The sequence below is a fragment of the Carettochelys insculpta genome, chromosome 14 (assembly GCF_033958435.1).
Source record: "Carettochelys insculpta isolate YL-2023 chromosome 14, ASM3395843v1, whole genome shotgun sequence".
NCBI classification, from domain to species: domain Eukaryota; kingdom Metazoa; phylum Chordata; order Testudines; family Carettochelyidae; genus Carettochelys; species Carettochelys insculpta.
The window spans coordinates 887,046-914,113 of NC_134150.1; the positions used below are offsets into that span (position 1 = coordinate 887,046).

At 48.4% G+C, this 27,068-nt stretch overlaps 1 protein-coding gene across 1 annotated transcript; it reads right to left on the reverse strand.

Annotated features, from left to right (window-relative positions):
• Positions 1-242: 242 nt before the first annotated feature.
• On the reverse strand, positions 243-26,980 carry CENPT (centromere protein T). The gene is made up of 14 exons (XM_075008761.1): positions 26,615-26,980; positions 24,920-25,064; positions 22,076-22,202; positions 20,981-21,074; positions 17,704-17,837; positions 16,552-16,585; positions 14,277-14,422; positions 11,757-12,176; positions 9,510-9,725; positions 5,889-6,107; positions 3,484-3,580; positions 1,738-1,902; positions 1,019-1,123; positions 243-819 (listed from the first exon to the last, which is right to left on the reverse strand). Exons 1-14 carry the CDS (start codon positions 26,710-26,712, stop codon positions 696-698), a joined length of 2,124 nt encoding a protein of 707 aa, XP_074864862.1. The 5' UTR covers positions 26,713-26,980; the 3' UTR covers positions 243-695.
• Between the last annotated feature and the right edge of the window lie 88 nt (positions 26,981-27,068).

Below are 27,068 nucleotides of genomic sequence, written 5' to 3' on the forward strand. Positions count from 1 at the left end.
TTGCCTCTGGCTACAGACAGATTCCTGAGTGGGACAAAGCCCTGGCTTGCCCTCCCCCCTTGGTACAAGGCTCCTTCCTTAGCCGGCAGGTCACCCCTGGAGAGCCCTGACTATCTGCCTTCGAATGGTCTTGGGGAAAAAGGGTTCCATCTGCTTGGGAGAAGCTGGAAACGCCAATCACGCAGCTGCTCCAGCTGGCCATGCTGGTGCATCTGCCAAGTGACCTGCTTGTTAGCACAGCAAGGGTTAAAGATGAACTGAAGACTCCATCAAAAACACATGGGAGAACAGCCATCCAGCTCCTCTGGAGAGCACGAGCAGGGCGAGGAGGCTGCCAGGAACATGCCATGCTGTGCGCCAGGAGGGCTGAACATGTAGGATACTCCCCAGCAGCTCGCCAGGATACACAGAACACGGGTGCTGCAAAACACGCACCTTTTATTGATATTTACATGTTGTGAGCTGGCAGCTCCTCTGCTTGGGCGATGTGGACACAGCACAGGGAAGCTGCTTACATCCATGGGAGGGCACTGCTGCTCATTGAGGGGATCCGGTCAGCTTCGGTGCCCCTGTCAGTCTGACCCAAGACTCCAACATAGAACCACCTCAGGGAATCAGATGGGTACCAGGAAGCAGCTGAAAGCCAGTCTCTGCTGCAGCATACGGTCCCCACATCCCACTGCAGTAACACGCAGCTATTTGTGAGGGATCACTTTATTCCCACTCATGGCGACCGGAATCAGTAGCTTCCTGTACTCCAGAGGGAGGTGGCGCTCTATCAGCACGTGCAGAGGCATCTTGTCTGTCACCAGCCCTTGTCTGCAATTAACCAGGAGTGGGAAAGAGAAAACAATATGGTCCATTTAACATGACCATGTTTGTACCCTCACCAGATTTGTTCCCAAAGCCCCTAGGGGATTTACCCAGTTAGTATTGAACAAACGGAGCCTAGTATCTGGCCTGTGCACCTGAGAGCTGTCACACTTAACCCAGCAGTTACAGCAAGCCAGCACCCTACCTTCTCATGAGGAGCTCCAGGTCTGCCTCCTCCACAGTCTTCCTCCCAGCATGCGTGGTGTATACCTCCAAGTCATTACTGAGCTGCTTGAAGTACACCTCCACGCTAGCAGAGAGGGGAGACAACAAGTCAGCCAGCAGAGTGCAAAAGCTGCCTTCTCCTCCACCTCCATTTTGACAGGGCAAGCTACAAATGCAGTTAATCACAGCACGGCTCCCTGCCTTCCAGGAACAGAGGGGAGCACGGGGCCCCACCGCGAGGGCCACCAGGAAGCTCCAGAGCTATGGGACTGGTAGATGGCCAAGTATGCCAGTCAGCTGAGCTGGCTCAGCTCTCCTGGGGCGTTCTACACCTCACCACGCCCTGTCCATCACACCCAGCTTCACAGTCACTGACATCTTCCAGAGCAAGGTGTCTGCCCCTGAAGAGGACTGAAGAGCCCCTCTGCACCATTACGAGCCAGACAGACACCAAGGTACTCAAATACGTTTAGTGTAGAGGGAGACGCTAGGCCCTAACCCAAAGGAGAGCAGCATGGGGTGCTGAGCACCGCACCAGGCCAGGGCTGTCCTGAGACTACTCCCTTGGTCCCCGCTTTCTCACTCCATGGCCTTTTTCAGGCCTGCTTCCTGCCATGCAACTGGAAAGAGCTGCAGGATGGCAGGTCTGGGGCGCCTTACAGAGGCTGGAGGGGAGGGGAGTTTGCGTCTGTTACTCACCACTTCTCAACAATCTTAAAGGCATCTCTGGCCACAGGCATTTTCACATAATGACTAAATATCGTCTTAATCAAGCTGCTGGGCAGTGCTGGCTCTTGCTTTCTCCTGGGAGCCATCGCTGTCCTCTTCGCAGCCTTCTGAACCAGGGGAGGCTTGGTGGGAACCCTTCCAGGGAAACAAAGCACTAAGCAAACCAAACAGGCAGTCGTAGAGGAGCAGTGGGAGCTGGCAGAGGAATCTGTGTCTGAGCACAAAGAAGGGACATCTAGGCACACCCCAGGGCAGTTCTCTCTGCTCCCCAGGAATGCTGGGAGAACTCGCTCCCTTTGAGACTCGCCTGCAGTACTGCACCTTCGGAAGGATCAGTGTTAGGGCCAGGATTTCAGAACTGGGCATATATATCCATGGGGCTGGTATGCAGACCCAGTCAGCAGAACTATGCACTGGGAGAATCACAAATGCAGAAATGCACACAGAGGGGGATCCCATAATAGTCTTCAAATGCATTAAGGGTTGTTATAAAGAGGGTCCACTGCAGGTAGGAGAAAAAGTCCTCTGCAGCAAGGGAATCTTTGGTTTGACACCAGGGAAGCTCTCTGACTCCCTGGGTAGTTAAACTCTGCAATAGACTTCCAAGGGCGACTGTGGAATCCACAGCACTGAGCGGTTTTAAAACCAGATTGGACAAAGTCATTCAGGACGATCTAGATTTACTTGAGCCTGCCTCAGTGACTGGACAGGGTGGCCTCTGAAGGCCCCTTCGAGTCCTAGGTATGGTTCTGTGAAAGGCACTTAGCTGCAATCCTGCAGCTCATGGCCCTAAAGCCAGAGTAGCTGGCCATGGGAGGGCTGCACCAGCAGAAGGGGATTCTCTGGTGGCACAACACTAGTGCTATCCCCCCTACACTGGCCACCTGCTCCACCAAACCCCCACGCTCTCTGGAAGCGAAAGAGGCACATGCTGGTTTCCCTGGCTGAGGTTCTGCATTGTGCCACGTTGCCGTGCGTCTCAACTGACCAGTCTTTTCCCATATGCTGTAACACAGCCAGCCCAGACCCTGAGGCATAACTTTGCCATCTCAGTTAAGGGCAGCGTCCAAGGACTCACCCTCTGCCATCTGGCTGGAGAAGCTGGACAATGCCCAGACAGTCCTGGGGCTGGCGAGGATGAGCTTCAAGGCCAGAAGGATCTCTCATTGCTGGCTCTGACCAAATACACAGCTGGCCAGGTGCAACAACCATTAACCTGACTAGTCGAGTGTGATCCAGGGCTGAAGTATCTGGGGCAGCCCCAACTCAGAGCGCAAGTCACTGGGCAATAGCAGACAGCAGCTTTCCTAATTCATTTAACACAATAAAGGGACTTGCATCTTTTCCTGCCCTGCCAGGACCTCCGGGATCCAATCTGGGACGAGGGCTGTTTACCACAGCACTTCATCAGCTGCTGCAATTCTGTATTCCTGATTTGCCAGCAAACTATGAAGGCCCTTCAGGAAAGAGAGGAGTTTACTGAGTGCCCATTGGAGGGGCCTGTGGGCTGAGACCTGACCTGGGGGGTATTTTATTAAACAGTTGTTCAGTAGATGCCTTCAGGGGCCCTGGCTGGCTAGCACCACTGAAGCAGCACCCAACAGTTCAGAGAGCTGCAAGGGTGACGGGCAAGGGAACAGTCCACAGGATTTGGCTCCGACAGTTACACCAGCTTCCATCTCTGCCTGAGTACAGTGGAGTGTGACTTCAACTTACTTGGAGGCAGAAGTTTTCAGGCAGCTTGGGGTTGACAGCAAGAGAGAGGGTCTATACACTTTAGCATGGATGAATGCAGGTGTCTTCATGGAGAGCTCTGAGGAGAGAGAGCACGAGACACTCAGGCCCTGGAGCTCAGTGGGTTGGCGTTGCAGCTGCAGTTGTCCCATAAGGTGGTGGGGAGGACAGATTTTCCACAGTACAGACCACACTGCAAGTGTCTTGTCGCCCCTTTTCCTCTCAGTAGGGACCACAACAGCCCTCAGCACCTACCGCCGTGATTCCACACCAAGCCTGACGGATTGCAGCTGCTTTTAGGGCAATAGCCATCATGCACCTCTTGCTTTCTCTCTGCTTCTGTGCCAGGCCACCTCTGCACAGCTCATCTTGTACTCCAGGGCCACGGAGAGAGGAGACCCCAAAGGAGACGGAGCAGGCTCTGCTACTCTCCTTTCCTCAGGAGGCCCCAACAACCTGGAATTATTTCAGCTCCTATGTTAAGCCCCCCCATTCTCCCTGCACCAGGGATGAGCACAGGAACACGCTCTTCCCCTTGCACTGGAAGGGGCAGAGTCACATAGCATCACACACTTGCAGAGACAGCCAGCCAGCTGAAGCCCAGGTCACAGAATGGTGACATGAGTGGGAATGAGAGGCCAAAGCAGCTTTCTGGAGGGCTGGGGGGCTGCTTGTACCAGCAGAGGCAGCAGCCACCAGGTGAGTTTCCTCTGAGCCAGCCCCTCTCATCTACCCTCTTCAGCTTTCATTTCTGAACTTCTCTCTGCTTCTCCCCACAAATGGGAGCAGGAAAGAAACAGCAAGTGAAGTGAAGAAATGAGGCAATGACTCCATGACTGCCTGCCTGAGGAGGGAGTGTACGGTGGGTCTCCTCTGCAGCCTGGGGAAAGCCTAAGGTGGTGTGACTGTGGTACTTTTTAAAGGTAGTGATGGTTACAAACACTTAGATTTATACAGCCTGTTACAGAAAATGGGCAGTATTGCCGCAGGCCTTGAGCAGTAATCATCTGCAAGTGGGGTAAGTAGCAAGTGCACCACACACTGTAATTCCAAGAGTCCCTCTGAGAAGGAGCAGTGGCACAAACCTGGCCAGCCCTTTCTGAGCACGGGATCTTGTGTGTCTGGGCGGTGGGCTACAGGGCCTGGGCTGGCAAACTGTAACACAGGGCTAGGCTCCAGAGAAAGTCTCCGGGGGCGATTAGGAAGGCAATGCGTGGCTTTGATCTCTTTGTCCGGCTGATCTCCCTGCCTTTATCCAATGTTCCAGCCCTCTCCTGTACCTCTTCGGCACTGCAGAGAGCAGGCCTCTCAGCACTGCAAACGGAGCCACATCAAGCGCAAGTGTGCTTGGTAGCCTGTAAAGTACATCCACAACATTTCTTCTGACACCTGGTCAAGCCAGTTGGCCCCTCTGCACAACACGCACCCGTGTGGGCATTCTAGCTGAAGCCAGACTGACCACCCCAGCTGCTAGCGACAAGAGCAGAGATCAGGGAGGTTTTTAGGATGCCCTCACACAAATCACCCACCCCACAGTGCGCTGGATTCTGGGAGATGATGTATCAGTCAAGCATGATACTGAGGTTTGTCTCAGGCAGATGCTTATTTGGTGGAGAACCCAGCACTCTGAACTACGCCTGCAACAAGAATGCAGACAGGAGATACTGAGTAAGTTTCAGTGGCGTCCTGTGGCAGATGCCTCTCTTGTGTGTAATGCAAAATAAAACTGGATTCAGGGCACTGTCAGGTCACCATTTCTGTCCATGCATTCTGGGAATGGCCCATCCCTTTCAAATAACCACAATCACTGATCCCTGGGGAGCCATTACAGCACTAGTCTATCTACTGTTGACTTTCAGTCTCTGTGAGCAGAATTTCCATAGCTGTGTGCAAGCTGGCTACTGCCCGCACCCCAGCTCTCATATGGTGTTGGATCTTAGAAGCCCCTCATTTTCAGCTAGCACACATAACTGGATGGAGCTGGACCAAAAGTATGCATTCTGAGCAACCTACAGCTCAGACTATCAGTGACAGCAGATTTTTTAAGGTCTTAGACAAGAACTCAGGGATCTGACAGCTCAGAGCCTTGGTTGATCCGACGCCACATAACTACACTAGCGAGCAAGTGATGTTACTAGGAGGAGACAGGCTAGTGATCAGGGTGGAGGCTTTAATGAGTCCTTAGGTTTAGGCTCTTGGGAGACAGGCACAGCACTGAAGTATTCCCTTTTGGCGAAGCGGGACCACACTGAGAACATTTTTCACCAGTGAGTGAAAACTGGATATTCTGCTGTGGTATTCTTAACAAATCCCTGCTACAGTCTAATGATAGCCCCCAGGGGCAGCCCCTCCAACTGCCTTCTATCACCCCAGGAGTATGTTCATACCTTCACTCTCAGGTTCCTCAGCTTCAGCTTCCTCCTCAGTCATCTCCTCTTCCGCTGAGTCATCCACCTCTCCTATTACAGCTGCACCATCCAGCTCCACTTCCTGTTTTACAGCTTCCTTCATCAATTTCTTTCCTGATTGCTCAGGATACTGAGCAGACACGGCACCAGACTGCCTGCTCAAGCTGGGGGCTCTTGCATGGCTGGGGCTCTTGACAACTAGGCAAGAGATAAACAAGCTTTGCTCCCAGAGGTCTTTCAGCCAAGGCTTGTCCTCACACACATTGAACCTCATCCCACATTTGAGACAGCTAAGTAGTCACCAGGAACATGGCTGTCTTTAGAATGTAAAGTGCTGTTTAAGCTACAGTGCTGTTTCTTAATAATTTAGTTGCTAGTAAACCTAAGCACAGAGTTTAAAATACTTGGCCAAGGTTGGGAACTGAAGTATAACTAGTTACTGTCCTAACCACTTCACAACACTACTGCAAATTAGTCATACTGGTCGCCTCGGCTTCCTCTCCATTGACTTCTGAAGGAAGAGGGCGTGCATTTTGCTCTACCTAGCTTTCTGAAGCACATACAGAACTGCCCTTTCCAGGATGGAGAAGCAGAAATGACCCTAGAGCAGGGGTCTGCAACCAAAATAGCAAGAGGAGTCAATTTTTGAAAGTCAGTTACAAAATCAATACTTCAAGAGCCACAATGCATGTGAATACGACACCGTGTTAACAAACAACATCAAACCGTACTTTTTGTAACCCCCATTTTAAGAACAGGGCACACACAATGATGTGTACCAGTTAGAAAGCTTGTTACTTTCACGCCCCACCCCCACCATAATCCCTCTCACAGCCCCAAACCTGCCCCTCCCATCCCCAGGTTTAACCCGTCTCAGCCCCAACCCACCTCCCCACATCCCCAGGCCTAACCCCCTCAGCCAACGAGATCCTCCAGGTGTGTGCGTGCACTGCTGCTGCTCCTCCCCTCCCACCTCCTTCTCAGCAGGGCTGCGCGGCTCTGTCCGAGGAACGTGCCCCCCCAGCTAAATTTCCCCACCTGCAGCAGGGGCAGCTCCCTGCCCTGCCGCACTGAGATAATGGAACTAAATGTAATTGGTTTAATGGCAGGATCCCTCCTGCCACCTGCCTGGCAGTTAAACCAAGTCAATTTTGTTCCATTATTTCAGCCATGGCAGGGCAGAGAGCCTCAAGAGGAGCCAGCAGCAGCAGTGTCCGCCGCTGCAGGTGACTCCTTAAGGAGACGAAGGTTGCAGACCCTGCCATAGAGGTTTTATCTGAGCTTGGCGCTTGAGCAGCTTATCAGGTCCCACCTAAGAATATGGGGACACCTACAGGGCAGGCGCTGAGAGAGGGCACAGGGGAATCTCAGAGCTGATTTCTAGATCTGTTTCAATCCCTCCCATCTGAAGAGCAATAGGCAACTAGGGAAAGGCTGCTGGTATCTGCAGCCCAGCTCCGATATTAAAGCGCCCTAATGCAGAAGACAGGCAGGTTTACATCTCTAACTTCTGGATCCCATAGTGCTGGTGTCTAGCCTTATTTTAGGGAGGGGATCTAGAATAACAGTGGAATTAAAGCGCATTGTCAAATATGTGCCAGTTTGCGCATGGCAAGAAGCAATCCTTACTGCGAACCCCAGCTGCTCTCTCCAAGTCTGACAAATCCAAGTCTTATTTTAAACCTAAAGTGAGTCTGAGATATTTCCTCCTTACCAGCTACTTGGGGAGATTTCAGTTCCTAATGAGCAGCAGTAAACCGTAGCAAGGAGCAGTAGGTGGCCTGCTAGGAGATAAGCCAACAGCAACATGCACCACATCAGGACACCAAGTCAATAACCTTTCCACGACCAGCTACAACCCAGTCCGAATAGGTCATTTGTAAAGCAGACTGGGCCAGAAAGCTAACTGCAAGGGACCTCACATGTCTGTCCAATATACAAAGCATCTGGGCATTGTTGGCACATGATGGCATATATGATGTTAGTAGAGGAGCATGAGAAAGTGCCCGTGATTCTGTGAGTAACCTGGTTAGGTCCAGTGATGGTATTTCCAGAGAAGATATGTGGACAAAGCTTTCTCATGCTCCTCTACTAACATCATATATGCCATCATGTGCCAACAATGCCCAGATGCTTTGTATATTGGACAGACTTCTAACTCCCTTACACAAAGGGTCAACGGGCACAAAACAGACATCAAAACACTCCAGATCCACAAACCAGTTAGTCAACATTTTAATGGAATGGGGCATTCTGTCAATGACCTAAAGGTACGTGTGTTACTGAAGAGACATTATCGCACCGTTTTAGAAAGAGAAGTGGACGAACTGACGTTTATATTCAAATTTGGAACATTAACACATGGTTTAAATCGTGATGGGAACTTTCTGAGTCACTATAGGGGCTCGTCTGCATACTTGACTCAATCTAATTCTTGATCTTCCCCCCCACCCCTCCACTCTCTGATTTGCTCACCTTGATTATCTTTTTCTGATTTGTCCTCCTTGCTTACTGTTTTTGGTTCTCTGTGTCTTAAATATTGAGTCTGTTCTGGTCTGGCTATGGTCTGAAGAAGTGGGTCTGTCCCACGAAAGCTCACCTAATAAACTATTTTGCTAGTCTTTAAAGTGCTACTTGACTGCTTTTTGTTTTGATAGCACTAGGGCAGTAAGCCCAGCCTCTATCCCAAAGCCAGGAAATAGAAACAGCCCTCCAACCCAGTTACCAATCTCAGCCCTCTGGTGCACACTGCTGCTTCCTCAAAAGCCTGGGCAAAGAGAGAGTGCAGAGCTTTAAGCAATCCCTATTTCAGAGCCAGAGAAGGGCTCACGTCAGAGAACAGCCTGCCTCCTGCCCCTTCTTTATCAGCTGCTTGTACTGATCTCAAGTACTGCAGTGTAGCATAGCCACACAGCAGGCCTCTGGCCTGCAATCTCTTTTTCACATAGAGCTTCAGAGGTCAAAGCCAATACCTTAAACTCCACCCAGAAGCTCAACACAGTCAGTGCAAAACCCAGGGTGCTGGGATAACATGCTTCCCACAGCACCTGAATAGCCAGCTGCCACATTCCGTACCCTGCATGAAAGGGAAGAAACCCCACAGGATGCTCCTAATACAGGACAGAAAGCCTCCAAACCGAGGAACAATTGCTATCCTGATGAACTGGTTTAAAGGGAGTGCCAATACAAAAGCCTGGCCAGCTTGTACACTCTGACACCTGGCCCAAACAAAGGCAATGGGCTTAGCTGGCACATGGCTTGCCCAGGACAGAAATTCTCCACCTTTCTCATGGAGCTGTCTGTTCAGATAAGCGGCTGTACATCAAGTTTTCATCTCATACCCCAGAGCACGTGAACAGAAAACTTATTCCACCGCCAGCCCGTGTAAGAAACAAGAACAGGTAAATGAGCCAGCCTGACGATCGCTCTAGAGAGCCTGACTAGCCATGCATTCACAGTTTCTTGGAAGAGATTATCTCCAGACCCTGCTGAGGGATAAAGTCACAGTTTTCTCCCCACCAAGACTCCTGCAGCCCACCAGTTTGCACCAGGGATGTACACCCAGTCACCTTCCATCACTGCACTGTAAGTGCTTCTTACCATCATGGGCAGCCTCTTCCTGCACAGCTCCACCCCCTGCCACATCTGCCATCTCTTCACCTTCATCTGCATCACGTAGCATCTCAATTATGTGGGACACGGTTTCTCGCAGCAATGTCTCGCTGGACTGGACAAGCTGTGGCGTAGACAGTGTGACCAAATGTCTGCTCGGACTTGTGGAGGCAGCTGGTGTTGAAGAACTTGGTCTGACAAAATCTAGACATTTAGACAGTTTGGGTTACACAAGTTCTGTTCCTGGCGTATCTTTGTAATGTTTATCATGGCATTTGTGGCAAATATGAAACAGATTAACACAGTGGTGGAAGAGTTTGCTGGAGTTTCCCTCTCTTCACTCAGGACAGTTCAGAGAGTTCACACTGTGCATTAGGAAGTGGGCTTAAAAGACCCTCTCAGCCCTTGCTGAAAAGCGTCACAGGTGCATTAGTTACATACAAGCAGCAGCAGCACCCCCCACTGCATCATCAACTTTTGATGTCAATGGCACACAAACACCTGTGCCCTTCAGACATGCTCTCATTCCTTTCCTCCTCTCACTCCCTTTGCTCAACCCAGCCCTCTCACACCTTCCTTCATGCTGCCTGTTTGGCCTCAAGTTCCCCTCTGCCCATAGACTCCTCTTTCACATCCGTCTCCCAAACTGATTTCTTCCATCAAGCAAAGAGTGAGAACTCTCCGCAGTTGGCCTGGTCTTCAGAATGCTGTGCTTTCGGAAAGAGGGAAGCGCCACATGACAAGGAACGTCTCTCTCCAAAGCTGTGCTGTACAGCACCAGAAAGCCATGGAGTAAGACCTCAGCTGCAAACAGAGCCTCTGTAGCCGTGATGGGCAACATAAGGTGCTGAGCAGGCCACATCAGTAGGCTGAATGATTGTTGCAACCAAGGCAGTCTCCCTGGGTGTTTATTTAATCCTGTCCCTGACTCTGGGACATTCACAGCAGGGCACCAATTTGATCAGCACAGACAGCTGCAAGCTTAACACCTGGGCTTCGGGAGACAGAGCAGGAACGCCACTGGAGCTCCTGGGCAGGAACTAATGCTGCTGGCTGCCATGTGGTCTGTAAGAAAGGGCTGCAGTACCCAGGAAGAGCCAGCAGCATCTTTTCCTCTTACCGTCCAGCCTTGCTGCCTCATGATCACCATCTAAAGTGGTAAAGAGCTTTGCACAGTTCTTCCAGCAAAACGCAAGGGATTCTGATTCAAATAGAGCCCTGTGACCATCCTGGCATTTCTTTTATAATCTGGTTCTGTTTCATGACTTTTGTCAGGCAGGCCAGCTGCAACATTTTCCCTAGGCCGGATTGGTATTTAAGCACCGCTAGTAATAGGTTCATTGAACATGTAACTGGGATGAAAATGGAATAGATCAGACCAGCACAATGAAGTCCCCAAACTGAAGCACAGATCTGAACAACGGTCTGGGCTCACACCAGTTTCAAGCCACAGCTTCTCTGCAGAGCTAGCCCTAAACAGGGTTTTCCTACCATAGACTAGAAACAAAAGCAACAGATAAAATCCAGGCTGTGGGGAGGGGAGATGGGAGGTGCCCCTCCCCCCCGCATATATTCATAAAGTCCAAGGCCAGAAGGGAACACTGTGATCATCTGCTCTGACCTGTACAGCAGAAGCCCTACAATATTCCCCAAAATAATTCCTAGAGATGATCTTTCAGAAAGACATTGTCTTGTCTGTTCTCCTGTCCCAGCTACATCAGCAATGGTCCCCCAGCTCTGGGAGAACTTGGGCTAGGAAAAGAAGAGGAGGTGATGACAACTAAGAACCACCCACAGCTGGCTCAGGCCAGCCAACTCAGGCTCCCAGGGCTCAAGATGTGCTGCTGTTTCCCCACTGCGTAGATTTCCAGATTCAGGCTCCAGCCCAAGTTCTGGAATGGTTGCTCTTTCAGGGTCCTTCAGCCCAGGCTGCAGCCCAAGGAAAAACATCTACACAGCAGAGAAACCAACCCACAGCCTGAGCCCCATGAGCCTGAGTCAGCAGAAACGGGTCAGTCTGAGGCATCTAATTGTTGTGTAGGCATAATGGGGAATGCAGGAAATGGTCTTCCCTCAAAGGGCCATAGGGCACAGGGTGTGCCTGGCAAAGTGCCAGACTTAGGTGTGATTAATGTAGCCAGAAAGCTAGTCTGCAATGGCCACACTCTGATTACAGGAGAAGCAGTTTCCACAGCTCATCCCAGCTCAACCCACTTTGGGTCCTACAGTACTCACGGCCAGCCAGCAGCCTGTCCGCTCCAGGACGTTGCTCTGCATAACTGCTCTCCAGGGTATGTCCTTGCTGCTCTGCACTCAGGCTCACAGCCAGTCCCTCAGACTCAACGACTACCTGGTCAGTGTGTTCAGGATCCTGAGCCAAGTCCTTCTCCTGTTCGCTCTGCGTCACTCCCTCTTCTGCATCCATGTCAGACATCATGCCTTCCTTGGTAGCTGCATTAGAAGCCCTGTTCCCTTGCACTGGAGGTTTTCCTCTCAAGAGCTTTGAGTGAAGAGGTGAAAACCCTGCTTGGCTTTGCTCACCAAGCTGTGGCTGAGCAAAGAGCTCTGTGTTGCTGAGGATGATGTCAGTATCACTTGTCCCCATGGCCACTCCAATCATGGATGTTGCTTGCAACTCCGCCAGGTAATTTTGTGCTGGGTGGACATTTTAAAAATAAGTTTAACCTGAGGAATCATTCAGGGCCCTAAGAAAGCACAGACATTAGCAGGACATGCATATAGAGTCATTAAGTCAGAACTCTTGCCCTGCACTGGACTCCACGACATAAGCCTTTATAACAATTTAATGCCCGTCCAAATAATTTCTGCTTTGCACACCAACCCAGAGTATTTTGGAGAAGAGTTGCAGAACCACACAGACACTGCCCTCCATACCCCAAGGCACCCATTGACTTGTGACGAGACTACATTCTGCCAGAGGCTACTGAAAAGTTCTTCTGGAGCTACCCATGTGTCACAGGCCAATGTGAACAGCTCTTTCATGCACCTGGATTGTTTAGGGCCAAAGGACAATTAGAGAACAGACAGGAGACTTCCAAAAAAATCAGCAAGTAGCACTCTGATCTGATTTGTTCTAGTGGCTGAGAGGGGAGAACTGTTGAAGAGCCATTCTCCCCTAAGTGCTGCTGTGGCACTGCCAGAGACTTCAGGACAATACTGGTTCCTATTGGGAATTCTGACCAGGGTGATGTCCCTTACAGCAGAGCTCCTCAGGGTGAGCCAGGATGCTAAAATGCCCAAGAAAAGATACACATTAGGAGGGACAAAAGAACTCAATAAGGCATCTATTGCAGAAAGATGCAAGTGCAGAGATCTGGTCAGTTCTGTTGTCGACAGGTCAGACAGTTTCTACGTTCTTTGCCAGGTCGGCACTCCTCAGCCTGAGTCCTGGCAGTTCGCTCCAGAACAGCGGAGCTGCGACCCCTTTGGTAGGGCTAGCCACCAACAGCCCATAACCCACTCGCTTCTGAGTGCTATTCAAGGTGCGGCTCTTCCTAAAGCTCGGAAACTCTTTGGATTCTGCCTACTTTTTTTGTTCGATAAAAGCACAGGGGGGCTGTCTCCCACCTTGGAGTTAGAGGTGTGATTAACCACACAAGCAGACCTACTTGCGTTAGCTCAGCTAACAGTAGTCACCTAGCCACAATATCTTGGGCAGCAGCACCAGAGCCTTGTCACTCCAACTACAAACCCACCAGGACTGCCAGATATGTAGGTTAGTTGCTCTACATATGCCACTGCCTGTACCACCACAACTGCACTACTATGTTTAATGTTATAGCTCAATGAGACATAGTGTGAGTAACATTTAGTCCAACTGGAAATCACAGCTGTATCTTCAAACGTAAACATAGCCTGCGGTTACTAGCATTTTCAGATAGATCATGAAGGCAGCTGGGGCACCCTTCCCAACAAGCCCAAGATTAGAATATTCCTGGGCTAGAGACAGATCCTGCTAAATGGAGAACATCAACCCCATTATTCCAGACATCCTACTCCTCCAGGTGCTGGGGTAGATGATTACAAGGGCCTGTGCATAGTTTCATTAGGAACAGAGAGGAGCTGAGGACTATAGGTGGTACACCACACTCCCCAGCAATCAGAAACATCAGGGAGCCATGGTGACAGCAGGACAGTCACTGTGCAGAGTCAGTACAGAAGGAGGAAGACAAAGAATGAGCTGCTCTGTGGCCATGGAGCAGATTGAACCTTTCCAATCTGGGACACTCTCATCCGGCAACATCCATAATCCAGCATGATTTTAGTTAAGCAGATGACCATTTATCATGGGTGTGGCCAAATTTCCTACGGTCCCATAAAGTTTTTGTATGGCCACCAGTCCTAGCTCTCTGTGTTCTGTGCTGTAATTTAGCTGTGATTTACCACATGTTTTTTAAGAGCCCAGTAAGCAGTGGGAGTGTCAGTAACGTGCTAGACAATATTGACCTCCGATGGTCTGGCAAATTCTCTCATTCAGCAACAGTCTGGTCCTGAGGATGTCAAACCAGAGAGGTTCAACCTGTAATTAGCAAGATGTTAAGTACCCTCAACCCTGTGATACTGAGAAGGTGATGCAGGCACCACAAGCAAGTTGAGTCAGCAGAGAAGCTAGAAGATTTGTCTCTCTCTCAACTTTAGGACCATTTCCACATCACTGTGAATGCAATCCTGAAACCCCGCAATCTGCTTCTCCACTCAACACCCCTCTCACAAAACAGGAAAAATAACACCCACTGCCTTTTAGCTGCAACAAATTCTGTTCCACGCCTCCTTCAAAAGCCTCCACGTTGACAGCTGTGCGATTCTTGGGCCTGCGGATTAAGCCCCTTTTTTCAACAGATTCTGGTGGTACCGGGGTAGCAAGAGAGATCTGAAGGGACCTGAAAAGGAAAAGAAACTATAATACTGTTCCAGACCTACTGTCTTGCACTGCTATCCCAGACCACTTTGGCCACTAGCAAAAGAACAGGACATCAGACGTTGCATTGACTTGCCATATCATAAAAACTAGGGGTCACTAAATGAAATTAATGGTTAGCCAGTTTAAAACTGGCAAAAGGAAGTTTTTCTTCACACATGGCATGGTAGGCATGTGGAACTCCTTGACAAAGGACCTTGTTATGCAGACCAGGACTTTAAAACACCTAAACATATTCATGGAGGTTTGGTCCATCAATGGGTATTAGCCAGGATGGGTAGGAATGGTGACACAAGAGGGATCACTTTGTTGATTACCAGTTCTTTTCACTCCCTCTGGGGCACCTGGCATTGGCCTCTGTTGGAGGCAGGATACCGAGCTAGATGGACCTTTGGGCTGATCCAGTGCAGCCGTTCTTATGACTCTCTCTACAAGGTCAGGCCAATATAAAAGACCTCGTCCTCGTGTTTACCACACTGGGCAAGTTTCTGCACTGACATGTGGTTCAGTACAAGTGCCTCTCTATGTCAATTTAGTAATACCACCTCCCTGACTAGCATGGAGCCAACAATGTAATATCAACCCAGCATGAGTGTAGACACTGCATGGTCTACATCTACATCAACTGTCACTGGCTTTCAGGAGCCATCTCACAATGCTCCACGCTGGCCCTGCAAGTGGTACAAGTGCTACTAGTGACAAGACACATTGTTCACACAAGGAGCCAAGTGTACGCACATGTGATTTAGCAGTTGCAGTGGTTGTATGCTGACACAAACCAGGCCAACATAATTTTCAACATAGGTCAATCCCAAAGCTATCAGATGGTATGCAATCGACTACCGCCAAACACTTGATATCCAGCTATGGAACAGCTTTATCTTTATTGTTCGGCCTACAAGGTCCTATAGCTTTGTGGTGATGGGAGAAGAAAGTGAGCATGGGGTGCAGGATAAAGTTAGTTGTTTCCTGGTGCAGAACTGCCCAATAAAGACACTGTTCAGAACTGAGTAACTGCAGTCACAAGTCTTCTGAAGGTCATGTACCGGCCCATCCTGCCTTGTAACTGTATAGCCAATATGGCTTCTCTATTGCCATACTGAAAGGCCTTCTTCTACAGCCAGAATGAAGAGCAGCACCTATTAACTGTGAAGCTACAGGTCATATACTCACATCCTATCTACATTTCAGTACAATAGTGTCACATCACGCTGTTAAGATGACCACATCCTAATGCCACCCAGTGTTACCAGATAAAGAAACATATCTTCAGATGGGTAAAGAAAACTTGGTTAACAGCATTTCATCTGGCAAGCAATGACTTATCAACAGCTGAGGTCATGGAATCACCATTCTATGATGACTGCCTTCACTTTTCTATTTTCTGTAAAATCTCTGTCTGGGTTTGAAATTGCTCCTGACTGCTGTATAATTAATTTTGCTAGGTGTAAATCAGTTAAGGTGGTGGGAATTTATTGTTTAGGTAATTGTTACAGTAGGTTATGATTGGTTAGTAAAATTATACTGAAAAAATTGGTCAGGGTATAGCTAAGCAGGACTCAAGTTTCACTACTTAAACCAGGGTTCAAGGAGGAAGGGAAGGAGGATGGAAGAAGGAACACCTTAAGTAAAAACCTGGGAGGACTCACCTCCCAAGACCAGCACTGCCAGACCCTGAGGTAGAGCAACCAGCATACAGAAAGTGACTTTGTTCCAATAGGAGAAGTCTGCCTGCCTTATCAGGATTGGTGAGCATGATACTGTGTGCTTAGCATGCATTCTGCTTTCTTGGTAATTGTAAATAAGCAGAGAATATTACTGTGTAGGGTTTTTTCAGTGGCACAAATCCTGCATACCCGCAGGAAATTATGCCCTGAGCCTCAGGAATTGGGTAAGGGTGGGAGTTTAAATTAATAGGGTCACTCCTTGAGCCCTGTGGATTGGGTAAAGGTGTGTGTCCCCCTGTGTGTGGAAGGGATAAAGAAATTTGTCCAGGTAAGAGCTGTATCCTCCCAGATAGAGAAGGTCTGATGAATAAGAGCTGTTGTAGTCAGGCCAGTCAAAAGCAGAGGCCACTGTGGTTTAACTCACCTTGTCAGAGATGTGTTGTCCAACGCTGGCTGGTCTGGAAAAAGTTTGAGGCATATATTAGCTAAGTATAACATAACCTGTACAGAACTTACAATGATGCAATTATATTAACTTGAGGAACCACCTTATCCCCTTTTCCACTCCACAGGATTGGTTATGCGACAATCCCCCAGAGCAAAGTTAGCACATTACATACACCACCTCCAATTTAAGGCACCATGAACTGGTCAGGGAACAAAAGAAAAGAGAAAACAGGAAAATATTCAGTGCATTTTCCTGCATTTCACTATCTTCAGTTTGTTGTAGAAAAATAAAATATGACAGCTTCATGACTCCTATTCTCCCTAGGTGTAGTTGTTACTACAGGCGGCCCTTGTCCATGCAGCCCCAGGAGCAAGAAGGCCAAGATGGAACCCAGTGGTGCAGTTACAGCTTTTGGTGGAGCCACAAATGTTAAACTTGTAGGTAATATTGTAAGGCCACAAGACATCTCTGTGATTACCATATCTGACTTCCTGCATAACCCAGACCACAGCACTTCCCTGAAATGGTCCCTGTGTGCACTAGAGCACGCTTTCAGGAAAGACAGCCAATCTTGAGGTAAACATTTGCAGTGATGGAGAATCCAGCACAACTTTTGCTAAGTTGTTCTAGTGATTATTTACCCTCACTGTTAAAAAGTGACATCCTACATCTAGTGTCAATTTGTGTAGCTCCAACTTCCAGCCATTATCTAATAAGCTATTCCCTCGGCAGGGACTCAGACTAATTGAGCTGCCTGTTAATTTCCTCTTTGCTAAGCTAGCATTTACAACTCAAAAGTGGAAGAATACCAACTTAAAAAGCCACCTGGGAGAGTCACCTGCAAGAGCTGCTCAGGGAGGAGCCAGTTACTTGCAACTGGGGCGGTTTTAAGTAGCTCAACAATGTTTATTTTTAATCTAAAGAGATGGCCTCTGACCCACATCCTGAGAGACCCTTTTGTACCTGCAGCGCCACTCACCACACAACACTTCCTGGTGCAGAACTGCCCACCAGGGAAGCTGCTCTGAGCTGACCTACTGCCACTGTGGATTTCAGAAAAGCTCTTTGGAAGCTCCCTGAAAGCCTTGGATTGTAGAATCAAGCAAGGAGCTCCTGGGTCTGCCTTACCAAGGTTTCGAAGAAGTCGCTCATCTGCTCCTCTCTCAAACTCAGAAATGCTGAACTTCTTTTTCTTCTTACTCATTTGTAACACAGTCATAGCTGTGCCTTCAGGAACGAAGTCTGGCAGGTGCATTTGCAGGCTGCCAAAACAAACAGGCCAAGGTTCTAGTGCAGGCCAGCATTCCAGTGCTATTAGCCAGATGCACCCAGCTCCTCAAAACCTGCCTCTGTACTGTAGCAGCAGTAACATGCATTTCTGTTTCCTACCTTTTGGAGCAGCAGAAACCATGGGCTCAGCAAATCAAAGAAGGTGCCACTCCCTTGTCTTACCCGCCTGTCAGGCAATGGAAGGAAGACCAGGAGAGATGATTCTGCAGTCACTTGGATGATAGAGTTCCAAGCAGACTTAGCAGTCAAACTCAGACTTCCACTGTCAGGGAAATAGGGTGAAAAGGGGCACAGAAGCTCGAAGAGAAATGTAAACTGAGTGGGAGACTGAGCAAGGAGAAGCTGAACTAGGGGAGGAGCACTGTGGTGATGGTGGAAAAGATCTTCAGGTCCTACTGCATCCTTCTCAGCCCTTTGCTCATTGGTTAGTGGGACACCAGCAGGGCAGCCAGTAGATTACACCTCAATGGGAGTAGCATGTCTAGTTTTCCGTACCCCGGAGGGAGGAAAAAGCCTGGACCACTCAGTTGTAATTCATGAAAATTCTCATGTGTTTCTTCCATGCCCTTTCACCCCACCTTTGCCACACCAAAGTGACATCTAAGGGAGAAGGGCAGAAGCGTTCCTGTATTTTATGGCTTGTTTAAAGGAAGCATTATTATTAAAGATGACATGTAAAGGAAAAAATTAGTCTGGTGGCCTTTTTTGTTTCTTTATGGGAAAAAGCCTGAAAGACTGTTTAGAAAAGAAGTCTCTGTTTGTTTTTCCAGAATTGCTTTTGAAGTCTGAGGGGGAAATCGGAAAAACAGTAAAACAAGTGCCAAGAAAATGAATGCTGAGCAATGGACAAGAGAAAAGGGGCTATTTTAAAAACTGGGTTTAGTATCAATGACTAGTTAAGATCTAACAACCCCTTCTCTTTGGCTAAGGTGTAAAAGCTGACAATAGACATGGTCATACTTCCAAAAACTCCATGAACAAAACAAGGGAAAGAAAAGCCCTCTCATGGTTTCCTTTTCCACCATGAAGAAATACAAGTGGGTCGTTGACCCTTTTCTAAAACCACTCTGCAGGTCACCTTTAATGTTGGTTATTTGTCATTGCAAGAAAATTCATAGAGTACAGAAAAATTGAAACAGTCACTGGGTCATCATTTTGAGTAAAAACCTTCTTTACTTTGCAGTAAAAACTACAGCTAACTCAAAAGCTGGTCTCTCTCAGCACAAAAATTGGTCCAATTAAAAATATTATCTCCCAGCATCTACCTTATCTCTTTAAAACCCTGAGACTATGTCTCCACATGCCCCTCCCTTTCAGAAGGGGGAGTGTAAATGAAGCGGGTCAAAAATGATAATGAGGTGCTGACACAAATATTCAGCACCTCCTTTGCATAACAGCAGCCACCCGGAGTGTTGAAAGTGCTGCTTTCAAATTGCAAACTAGTCATGTACACAGGGTTCCTTCGAAAGGAAACCCCAATTTTGAAAGCACTCTTCTTCCCAATTTTTGGCAAAGGTGCTTTCAAAAATCAGGGTTTCCTTTTGAAAGAACCCCATCTACACAGCTAGTTTGCAATTTGAAAGCAGCACTTGCAAACGCTCCATGTGGCTGACATTATGCAAACGAGGTGCTGAATATTTATACCAGTTCCTTATTAGCATTTTCAACCTGTTTCATTTACATGCACCTTCCAAAAGGGAGGGGCATGTGTAGACATAGCCTAAATGTCTTCAATACACTGGGCACACTGTCAAGTTTACAAAAATAGATGAAGGTTAGAAACTTTGCTAAATAGGTTAGAGACCATGTCTGATTGAAAGTGAAGTCACAACTTGCTTAATCAGCATAGTAAGTAACCTCAGATTACTGAGAAGATATAATTTTAACATCAGTGGCCAGATACTATGGTCTTGCTACTATATAGCTACAATATCAGAAGCAATGCCATGTCTAGCAGTTCATTTCAGCCTGCATCCTGGAATCATAAACCTCAATATATTGATTTTAGAAAAATAGTTACTAGTTCCAAGAACTGCATCTGTCCAACTTCCCTACCAACTTTTGTGATTCTTCAATCAGTTTCCAACAGTTCCTTTCTGTGTTTTGTGAATGGCCCACACAAATGGAGGGAAATTAGTAAGTGAATATACAAGAGAAACAATGAAAGTGACTAAACACAAAATGTTGTGAAGGGAGAAAATATATTTATCTACCAATTCCACTGGGCCTTGCGGTTTCTTGTAAAAAAAAAAAATAGTATGTAAAAAGCTCTCAGACAGAAGTGTAGTTTGTAAGATGATTGTACCCTTTTTTTGTTCTCAAAAGGAACAGTTTTAACAGTTTGTATGATGGCTAGGAATGTTTTATTTGTTAAGAGGAGTATCTAGAGCTGAAAAAAGGTGGCAATTTACTTAGATACAGAGAATAGATTAATGTCAAAGTTAGAAATATAAAATGAAGATGAGGCATCTGGGAAAGCAGACAGCTGATAGCCTGAACACGTTTTGGCTTCATACCAGCCAATCAAGGAGAAAATACATACAATACAATTAAAGAAAATGTTTAGGTCTCCTGATTCAAAGCAGTCCATCGCCCTCCTTCAAGCAGCCCTCTGCATGTAAAGCCTTCATCTACCTCATGCCACTGACTGGCATGGTGGTCTTTTGGAACGCCCTGCCATTTTCAGAATAACCCCCTCCTGACCCAATCTGGTTCAAACTGACAATGCAACTTCCTGTTTTTCTTTTTGTTTTGGTTTTTTTTTGGGACACTCAGTGTTAGCTCCCAGGCAAACTCCCAGCCACAAACCAACCACGTAATAAGGATATGAAAAAATAAAGCATGTCAATAGTTATACCATATTGGGATGAGACAGCCCCCCTTCTCCCACATCTTTTCTACTTTCAGACTAAAAAATCAGGTCTGAGGATTTACCACTAATGTGTTAAAGACACACATCTTGATATTTGATATTGGAAAATGTTGTGTAAAACTTTGAAAGTTTGGCCGTTTAAAATCAATAAGGTCAAGAAACCCAGGTCTTCCACACACACATACCCCCACCCCAAGCTGGAACTCTGTCCCTAACTTCACAAATTGACAGGAAACTGCTTACCCACTAGAAATTCTCTCAGATGGAGGCTGTGATCCAGACTCTTCAGGTTCTTTGGTCTCATGCATTTTAGCAACTAAAGGTGAAACTTCTGGCTCTGTCAATACAAAGTAATTTGTTTTCACATATTAGAATAGTAAGAATGTTCATATGACAGTTCAACAAGTGGTACCCCACTCCCTCGTCAGGTTAATTTATTCACTGCTTTGGAAGCCACAGTACAGGTAGGATGGGAGTAGGTGCCAATTGGCTCTGCTCAAATTAGACCTGCATACTCCAGGGCAAGCTCACAATTAATTATACAGCAGGGCTTTAGCAAGGGATCAGGGTGCAGGAGAGGGTGTGAGGCTTGAGAGGGAGTTTGGGTGAAGGAGGGGGTTGTGCAGGGTCCAGGATGGGGTATGGGTGTGCAGGAGAGGACTCGGACCTGCGGGAGGAATGCAGGAAGGGGTGCAGAGGGTAGAGGTTGTGACCTGGGGCAGGGAATTGGGGTGAAAGGTCAGGAAGAGAATGAGTATAGGTGCAGGAAAGGATTCTGGACTGGGGGAGGGGTGCAGAGTCTGGGAGGGAGTCATGACCTGGGGAGGGGGTGTTAGGAGGCTGCAGAGGGTTTGGGTGGTAATCTGCAATGGGCGGGCATGGGGGTGGTAAGACAGATGCAGTCTCTGTCCAGGAGGCAATTACCTAAGCAGCTCCCAACCAGCAACTCAATGGCACTTTCAGGCAGGATCCCTGCCTGCCGCAGCCCCAGTTTTGTAGAAAAGAATCACAAAATTGTCTGAATTCCTCCTCCCCACAAACGGAGGGATAGCTCGGTGGTTTGAGCATTGGCCTGCTAAACCTAGGGTTGTGAGCTCAATCTTTGAGGGGGCCATTTAGGGATCTTGGGCAAATAGATTTAAAAAGATGGTGCTTGACCCTGGTGGGTGGGAGGGGACTGGACTTGACCTCCTAAGGTCCCTTCCAGCTCTATGAGATGTGTATCTCCATATTTCGTTTTCTTTCTTTCTATTTATTGAATAATACAAACCAACTCCCACTTCCCAGATCCTTGAAAGTATTGTTTCTCTGCTCCCTGGAGAAGGATTTTCAACTTACGGGTCCGAATGATTTTTCTGAGCACCACCCTGGGCGTATCATTTTCAAGATCAGGGAGATCAGCTTGTCTCTTCTTTGCCAGGGGTGTTGTGTCAGAAACGCTTTGCCTCTTTGGCTCAGACAAACGCTAGAGGAGAAATCAAAGATGCCCAATTTCAGCTTTCATTTTTACCAACAGACCTGAATTTTAGAAGCAAAAGTGTTAAGGATCAGTCTCCTGATGAAAGTCAAGCTAGCCAAAGCCCCAAACCACCGACTGGAGATCAGATTTCTTATGATCTTTTTGGTTCTCCAAAATTAATTTTCCTCCATTTGCTCTTTAGCAGTGTTTGCATTTCACTTTAAAGCTGAACAGCCAAATTAGGCCAAATATGTTGCTCTCCAATCTATTTGATGGATTCAAGTATTTTGTTCCCCTGAAAGATATGACACTGGGAAGATCCGTGCATGTAGGAGTTACTTTTTTTTTTGAGTTCCTGACTCTCCAGCATTTTCTGATTAATTTACAAAAAAACTAACAAGTTTCAAAGGGGTAGCCATGTTAGTCTGTTTCTACAAAAACAAGGAGTCCCATGACACTTTAAAGACTAATGAATTAGCATATAAATAAGGCATGAGCTCACACACTTTCTCAGGTCTGAAGGAAAAAAGAAAAACAGGAAAGAAAGGGTAGAGAGGTGGGAGTGTGACATCAGTGCTAATTAGATCAGAGTGAATGTGGCTCATCTCCAACAGTGATGAGGTGGGAGACTCTGAATAGGAAATTGCCTATTGTAATATGACTACCACTCCAGTTCTCTGTTTAAACCTTGGTTCAGGGAGTCTAATTTACATGTGTGTTCCAGCTCAACAGTTTCTTAAACATTGTTTCTTTGTGCTCTCCCATGTTTTTGTAGCACTCATCTGCTGTTTCTAGCATTGGATTACAATATTCTCATGGTATGTTTGCACAGGGTCTAACATAATAAGACACTGACTCATTTCATTGTGCTACTGCAGTGGAATTATTATTATTAAGGGCAGTATATTTGAGAACAGATCTGCAACTCTGCTCTACCCAAAGCAAGTGATGGTGGACAATTAATTAGTAAAAATGAAACTGTTTGTAATATTCTATTAATTCTTTGTATGATAAACAATAAGATTACCTATAAACACAGGACTAGTCTCAAAAGTAAGGTATTCCTATAAAGCCCAGGTACAGGTATCCAGAATGTTATTGATTTATATTTGTAATTTATATTATGTTGTAACATGTACCATTGTAAACCAAAACCAGACTCCATATTGTAATCAAGGATCCATTTTGATAACATACTCCGTTTTGTAAAGCTCTGTTGAAACTAGAACTTTATCTAATTGTATTAGATGTGTGCATGGGGTATGTGTGATGGGATTGAGCCTCAATACCAGCCTGTCCTGATGATCAAACACCAGTTCTCCCTAAGTGGCTGAACACCACCCTGAAGGCGAGAAAAAGATCCACCCTGAAGAGAAAAGGACAAAAGTCCCATTAAGGAGAAGATGAAAATCATGTCTGCTGTTGAACACTGAGGCAGCATGATACAGCAGGACCCATAGGCTTACATCTAACCTGAAGCCTATAAAAAGAAGAGGTGAGGTGGGAAGACCTTTGGATAACGTTCTGCTTACAACACTGAAGAGCATCGATGCACACCCAACAGAGACCCAGCTCTTCCTCGTGCCTGGCTTTCCTGGCCAGTTAGCCGCCATGAGCTGTGAACTGAAGCTATATGCAGGACTGATAACTATACAGCAGCTGCAGAACATTTGGAGAGGATGAGTGAGTGTGTGGGTTTGTGTGTGTGTATATGTGGGTGTGGAGTAATTGATCATCAATCAAATCGTATTATAATAAATGTAGCACATTGCCTTGTCCCCCAAAAATATCCTGTGTATTTTATCTGCAGAACAATGGAACAGCAGCATTATCAAATACGGCCTGAACCTCTGTAGCCAGATATCCACTTATCATGGATGTGACCCAGGTTTCTCAGGGTTCCATAAAGTTTGTTCACAGCCAACAGTCCTGGCTCTCTGTGTTCTGTGCTGTTAATTAGCTCTAATTTACCCCAGTGTCTTCTAAGAGCACTGTAAGCAGTGGAAGTATTTGTAATGTGCTAGACAATATTGACCTCCCTGGCCTTGGCAAATTCTCTCGTTCGACAGCAGTCCCAAGAGGCTAAACTAGAGAGGTTCAACCTGTAGCTGAGCTTTTATTGCTGGAAAAAGACAGCATTGCACAATCAGAACTGTGCTTCCATCAGACGTTCCTTGAAAAGAGAAACACTGCTCAGCTGGTGTGACTGATCCATTTCCTGAAAAATATCTGGAGAGAGCCAAAAATCTTTCAAATCACCTGCACTCATTTAAAATGTTTAACTACTTGTTTTAAATACCATTCAGTCCGCTGCTGAGGCTTATAGCTCCCGTGTGTGAACTCAATTACGAGCCATTGCAGATTCTAAGGCTACCCAGTAGCATTATGATCACCTTGTCTGAACTCCTGTTTAACATAAGAGTACTTCTCAGAATTAGTTCCTGCTTGAACTAAAGCACATCTTGTAGAAAAATATCAAATCTTAATTTAAAAAAGTTTCAGTAAGAGAGTCCACCGCAATCCTTCGTAAAGTGTTCCAATAATTAATTACCCTCACAGTAAAAAGTCAACATTTATTTCAACAGTGAATTTGTGCAGCTTTTTTCCAGACACTAGATGTCTAGACCCAGTATTGATTTATCCTTGAATTTCTGGTTTCTGTGTAGATACTTAGCCTAGACAAACACAAGGTGATATCAAAGCATCAGAGGAGCAAATGGTACCTTTCTCCCCACAGACTGCCGGACCCTCTCTTTCATTTTATGGCGCAGGGCCATGGACGGAGATGCCGCACTGGCACCCTGGCTGATTCTGGTAGATCTCCTGGTCCGGGGAGAAGTCCTGGGAGAAACCCTGGTGCCAGGCATACTGCACAAGACACACAAAGCCAAACACACACAGTTCAGTTAGCAGGACACAGACAGAGCCACAATGCTGGGCTGTCCTGGAAGGGCTGCTCCAAAGGGGGTGGGGGTGGACACCACTGGCGCAAGCTCCAACTGCTGCAATAAGCAAGGGTAGCAAAATACTGGACAGAGGCTTATGGGGCGGGGAACTGGTTCCCCTCCCCACGGCAGGGCTTGGGGGGACAGCCCCCACCTCTGTGAGCACCAGTGGTCTCCTCCAGCCCCCACCCCACAACCTGGGGACAGACTCCTCCTCATAGGCACCAGCAATTCCCTCAGAGTCCCTAGCCACAGGCAGCCCCCTCCAGGAGCACTAGTGGCCCCTCTTCCCCCCTCCACACAGACCACCCCAGTGGCTGAGCGTGGGGACAGAGCCCCCACACGGGAGCTAGTGGTTCCTCCAGACCCACCCCCCCCCGCACACACAAGCCGTCTCCTCCGCACACCCCACCCCGCGCGCGGCAGGGATATCCTTCAGACCCAGTCCCCCGCACAGGTGGCCTCCTCCAGACCCCCCTATGAGTACTAGCGGGGGTCCCTTCCACACACCTCAGCGGCTGAGCCTGGGGAAAGTCCCCCGTGATTCCTCCCGACTCCCCTACCCGTGACAGGTGGTCTCCTCCAGGCATCCCCCCCGCAGAGGTGGTCTCCTCCAGACAGCCCTCCCGTTCCCCCGCACAGGTGGTCTCCTCCAGGCATCCCCCCCGCAGAGATGGTCTCCTCCAGGCATCCCCCCGCAGAGATGGTCTCCTCCAGACAGCCCTCCCGTTCCCCCGCACAGGTGGTTTCCTCCAGGCACCCCCCCGCACAGGTGGTCTCCTCCAGACCCCCCTGTGAGCACTACTGCTCCCCTCCACACCCCCTAGCTGCTGAACCTAGGGACGGGGCGCCGGGCGCCAGCTCCTCAGAGCTCCGCCCTCCCCTGCAGACCCCCCGGAGCACTAGTGGTCCCCTCCTCTCTAGGGGTGGCGGCCCCGGTACCTCGCACGCCGAGGAGAGCCGGGCGCTAAGCTCAGATCCCCGCGCGAGCCCAACGAACAGCACAGCCCGCTCCCGCCAGCCGATTCAAGCCCAAGCTCGCGAGAACTCAAGCCCACCAGGCCTGCCCCGCGCGGTGCCTGCTGGGAGTGGTAGTTCTAGCCTGGAGCCCGCTCGCCGACCAGGGAGCTGAGTGCAAGGTGCCCCAGGCGGGGAACCTGCCCCCTACAGGCTGGGCGGTTAAGGCAGCAACACCCAGAGGAGCAGAGAAAGACGAGGAAGACCAGTGGACGCACCCACCCCTAATGGGGGGGACTCCGCCTTAACCTCTCCTGCCGCTCCTCCGAGTTTCAGCTGGGGTTTGGCGCACCCCGTAGAGCACCGCAGCAAGCGCTGTCCCACGAAACTCATCACCTAATAAACTACTTTGTTAGTCTTTAAAGTGTTCCAGGCCTGCTTTGTTTTGTGACGGCACAGACTAACACGGCCCCTGCTCCGACTATTCACGGCACAGTCCTGAGCCCTATTCCACACCTGTCTACGCAGAACTGCGGGCGCGTCGTTTTTAGATGAGGCCCCTCACGGATCCGTCTGTTGGTTAAGTCTGCAAGGGCGCCGCTTAGCAAATACATGTATTTTCGTGGAAACAGGGTGCATGTGACCTGGGAGACAACTGCTCTCGCGCCATTTAGTAGGTTACTTGGGAGGAGCCGAAACAAGAGTTACGGAAAAATCACTGAGGACGAGAGGGACGTTCGTCCCCCAGGGTCACCGCAGAGCGCAGCCCACGCACCCCAAGTCGGGAGAGCCCGGGGGTCACCAGCTCCCACGCTTAGCACAGGTTTGGAAGCGGGGCCTTACGCGGGAGAATTAAACCAGTGCCCTGGTGCAAAAACTCTCTCCTATCCGCGTTCCGTCCGCCCCAGCCCTAAATCACCGGCACTGGGGCACTGTAACCCCGCGGACCGGCGCGTGCTGGGACGGCCCG

Coding starts and splice junctions, on each gene's coding strand:
- CENPT (XM_075008761.1), bottom strand. CDS start 26,712: ATGTATTTGCTAAGCGGCGCCCTTGCAGACTTAACCAACAGACGGATC. Junction 25,065..26,614: donor CCGCAGTTCTGCGTAGACAG/GTGTGGAATAGG, acceptor TGTCTTGTGCAG/TATGCCTGGCACCAGGGTTT. Junction 21,075..22,075: donor CAGAAAAATCATTCGGACCC/GTAAGTTGAAAA, acceptor TTGTATTGACAG/AGCCAGAAGTTTCACCTTTA.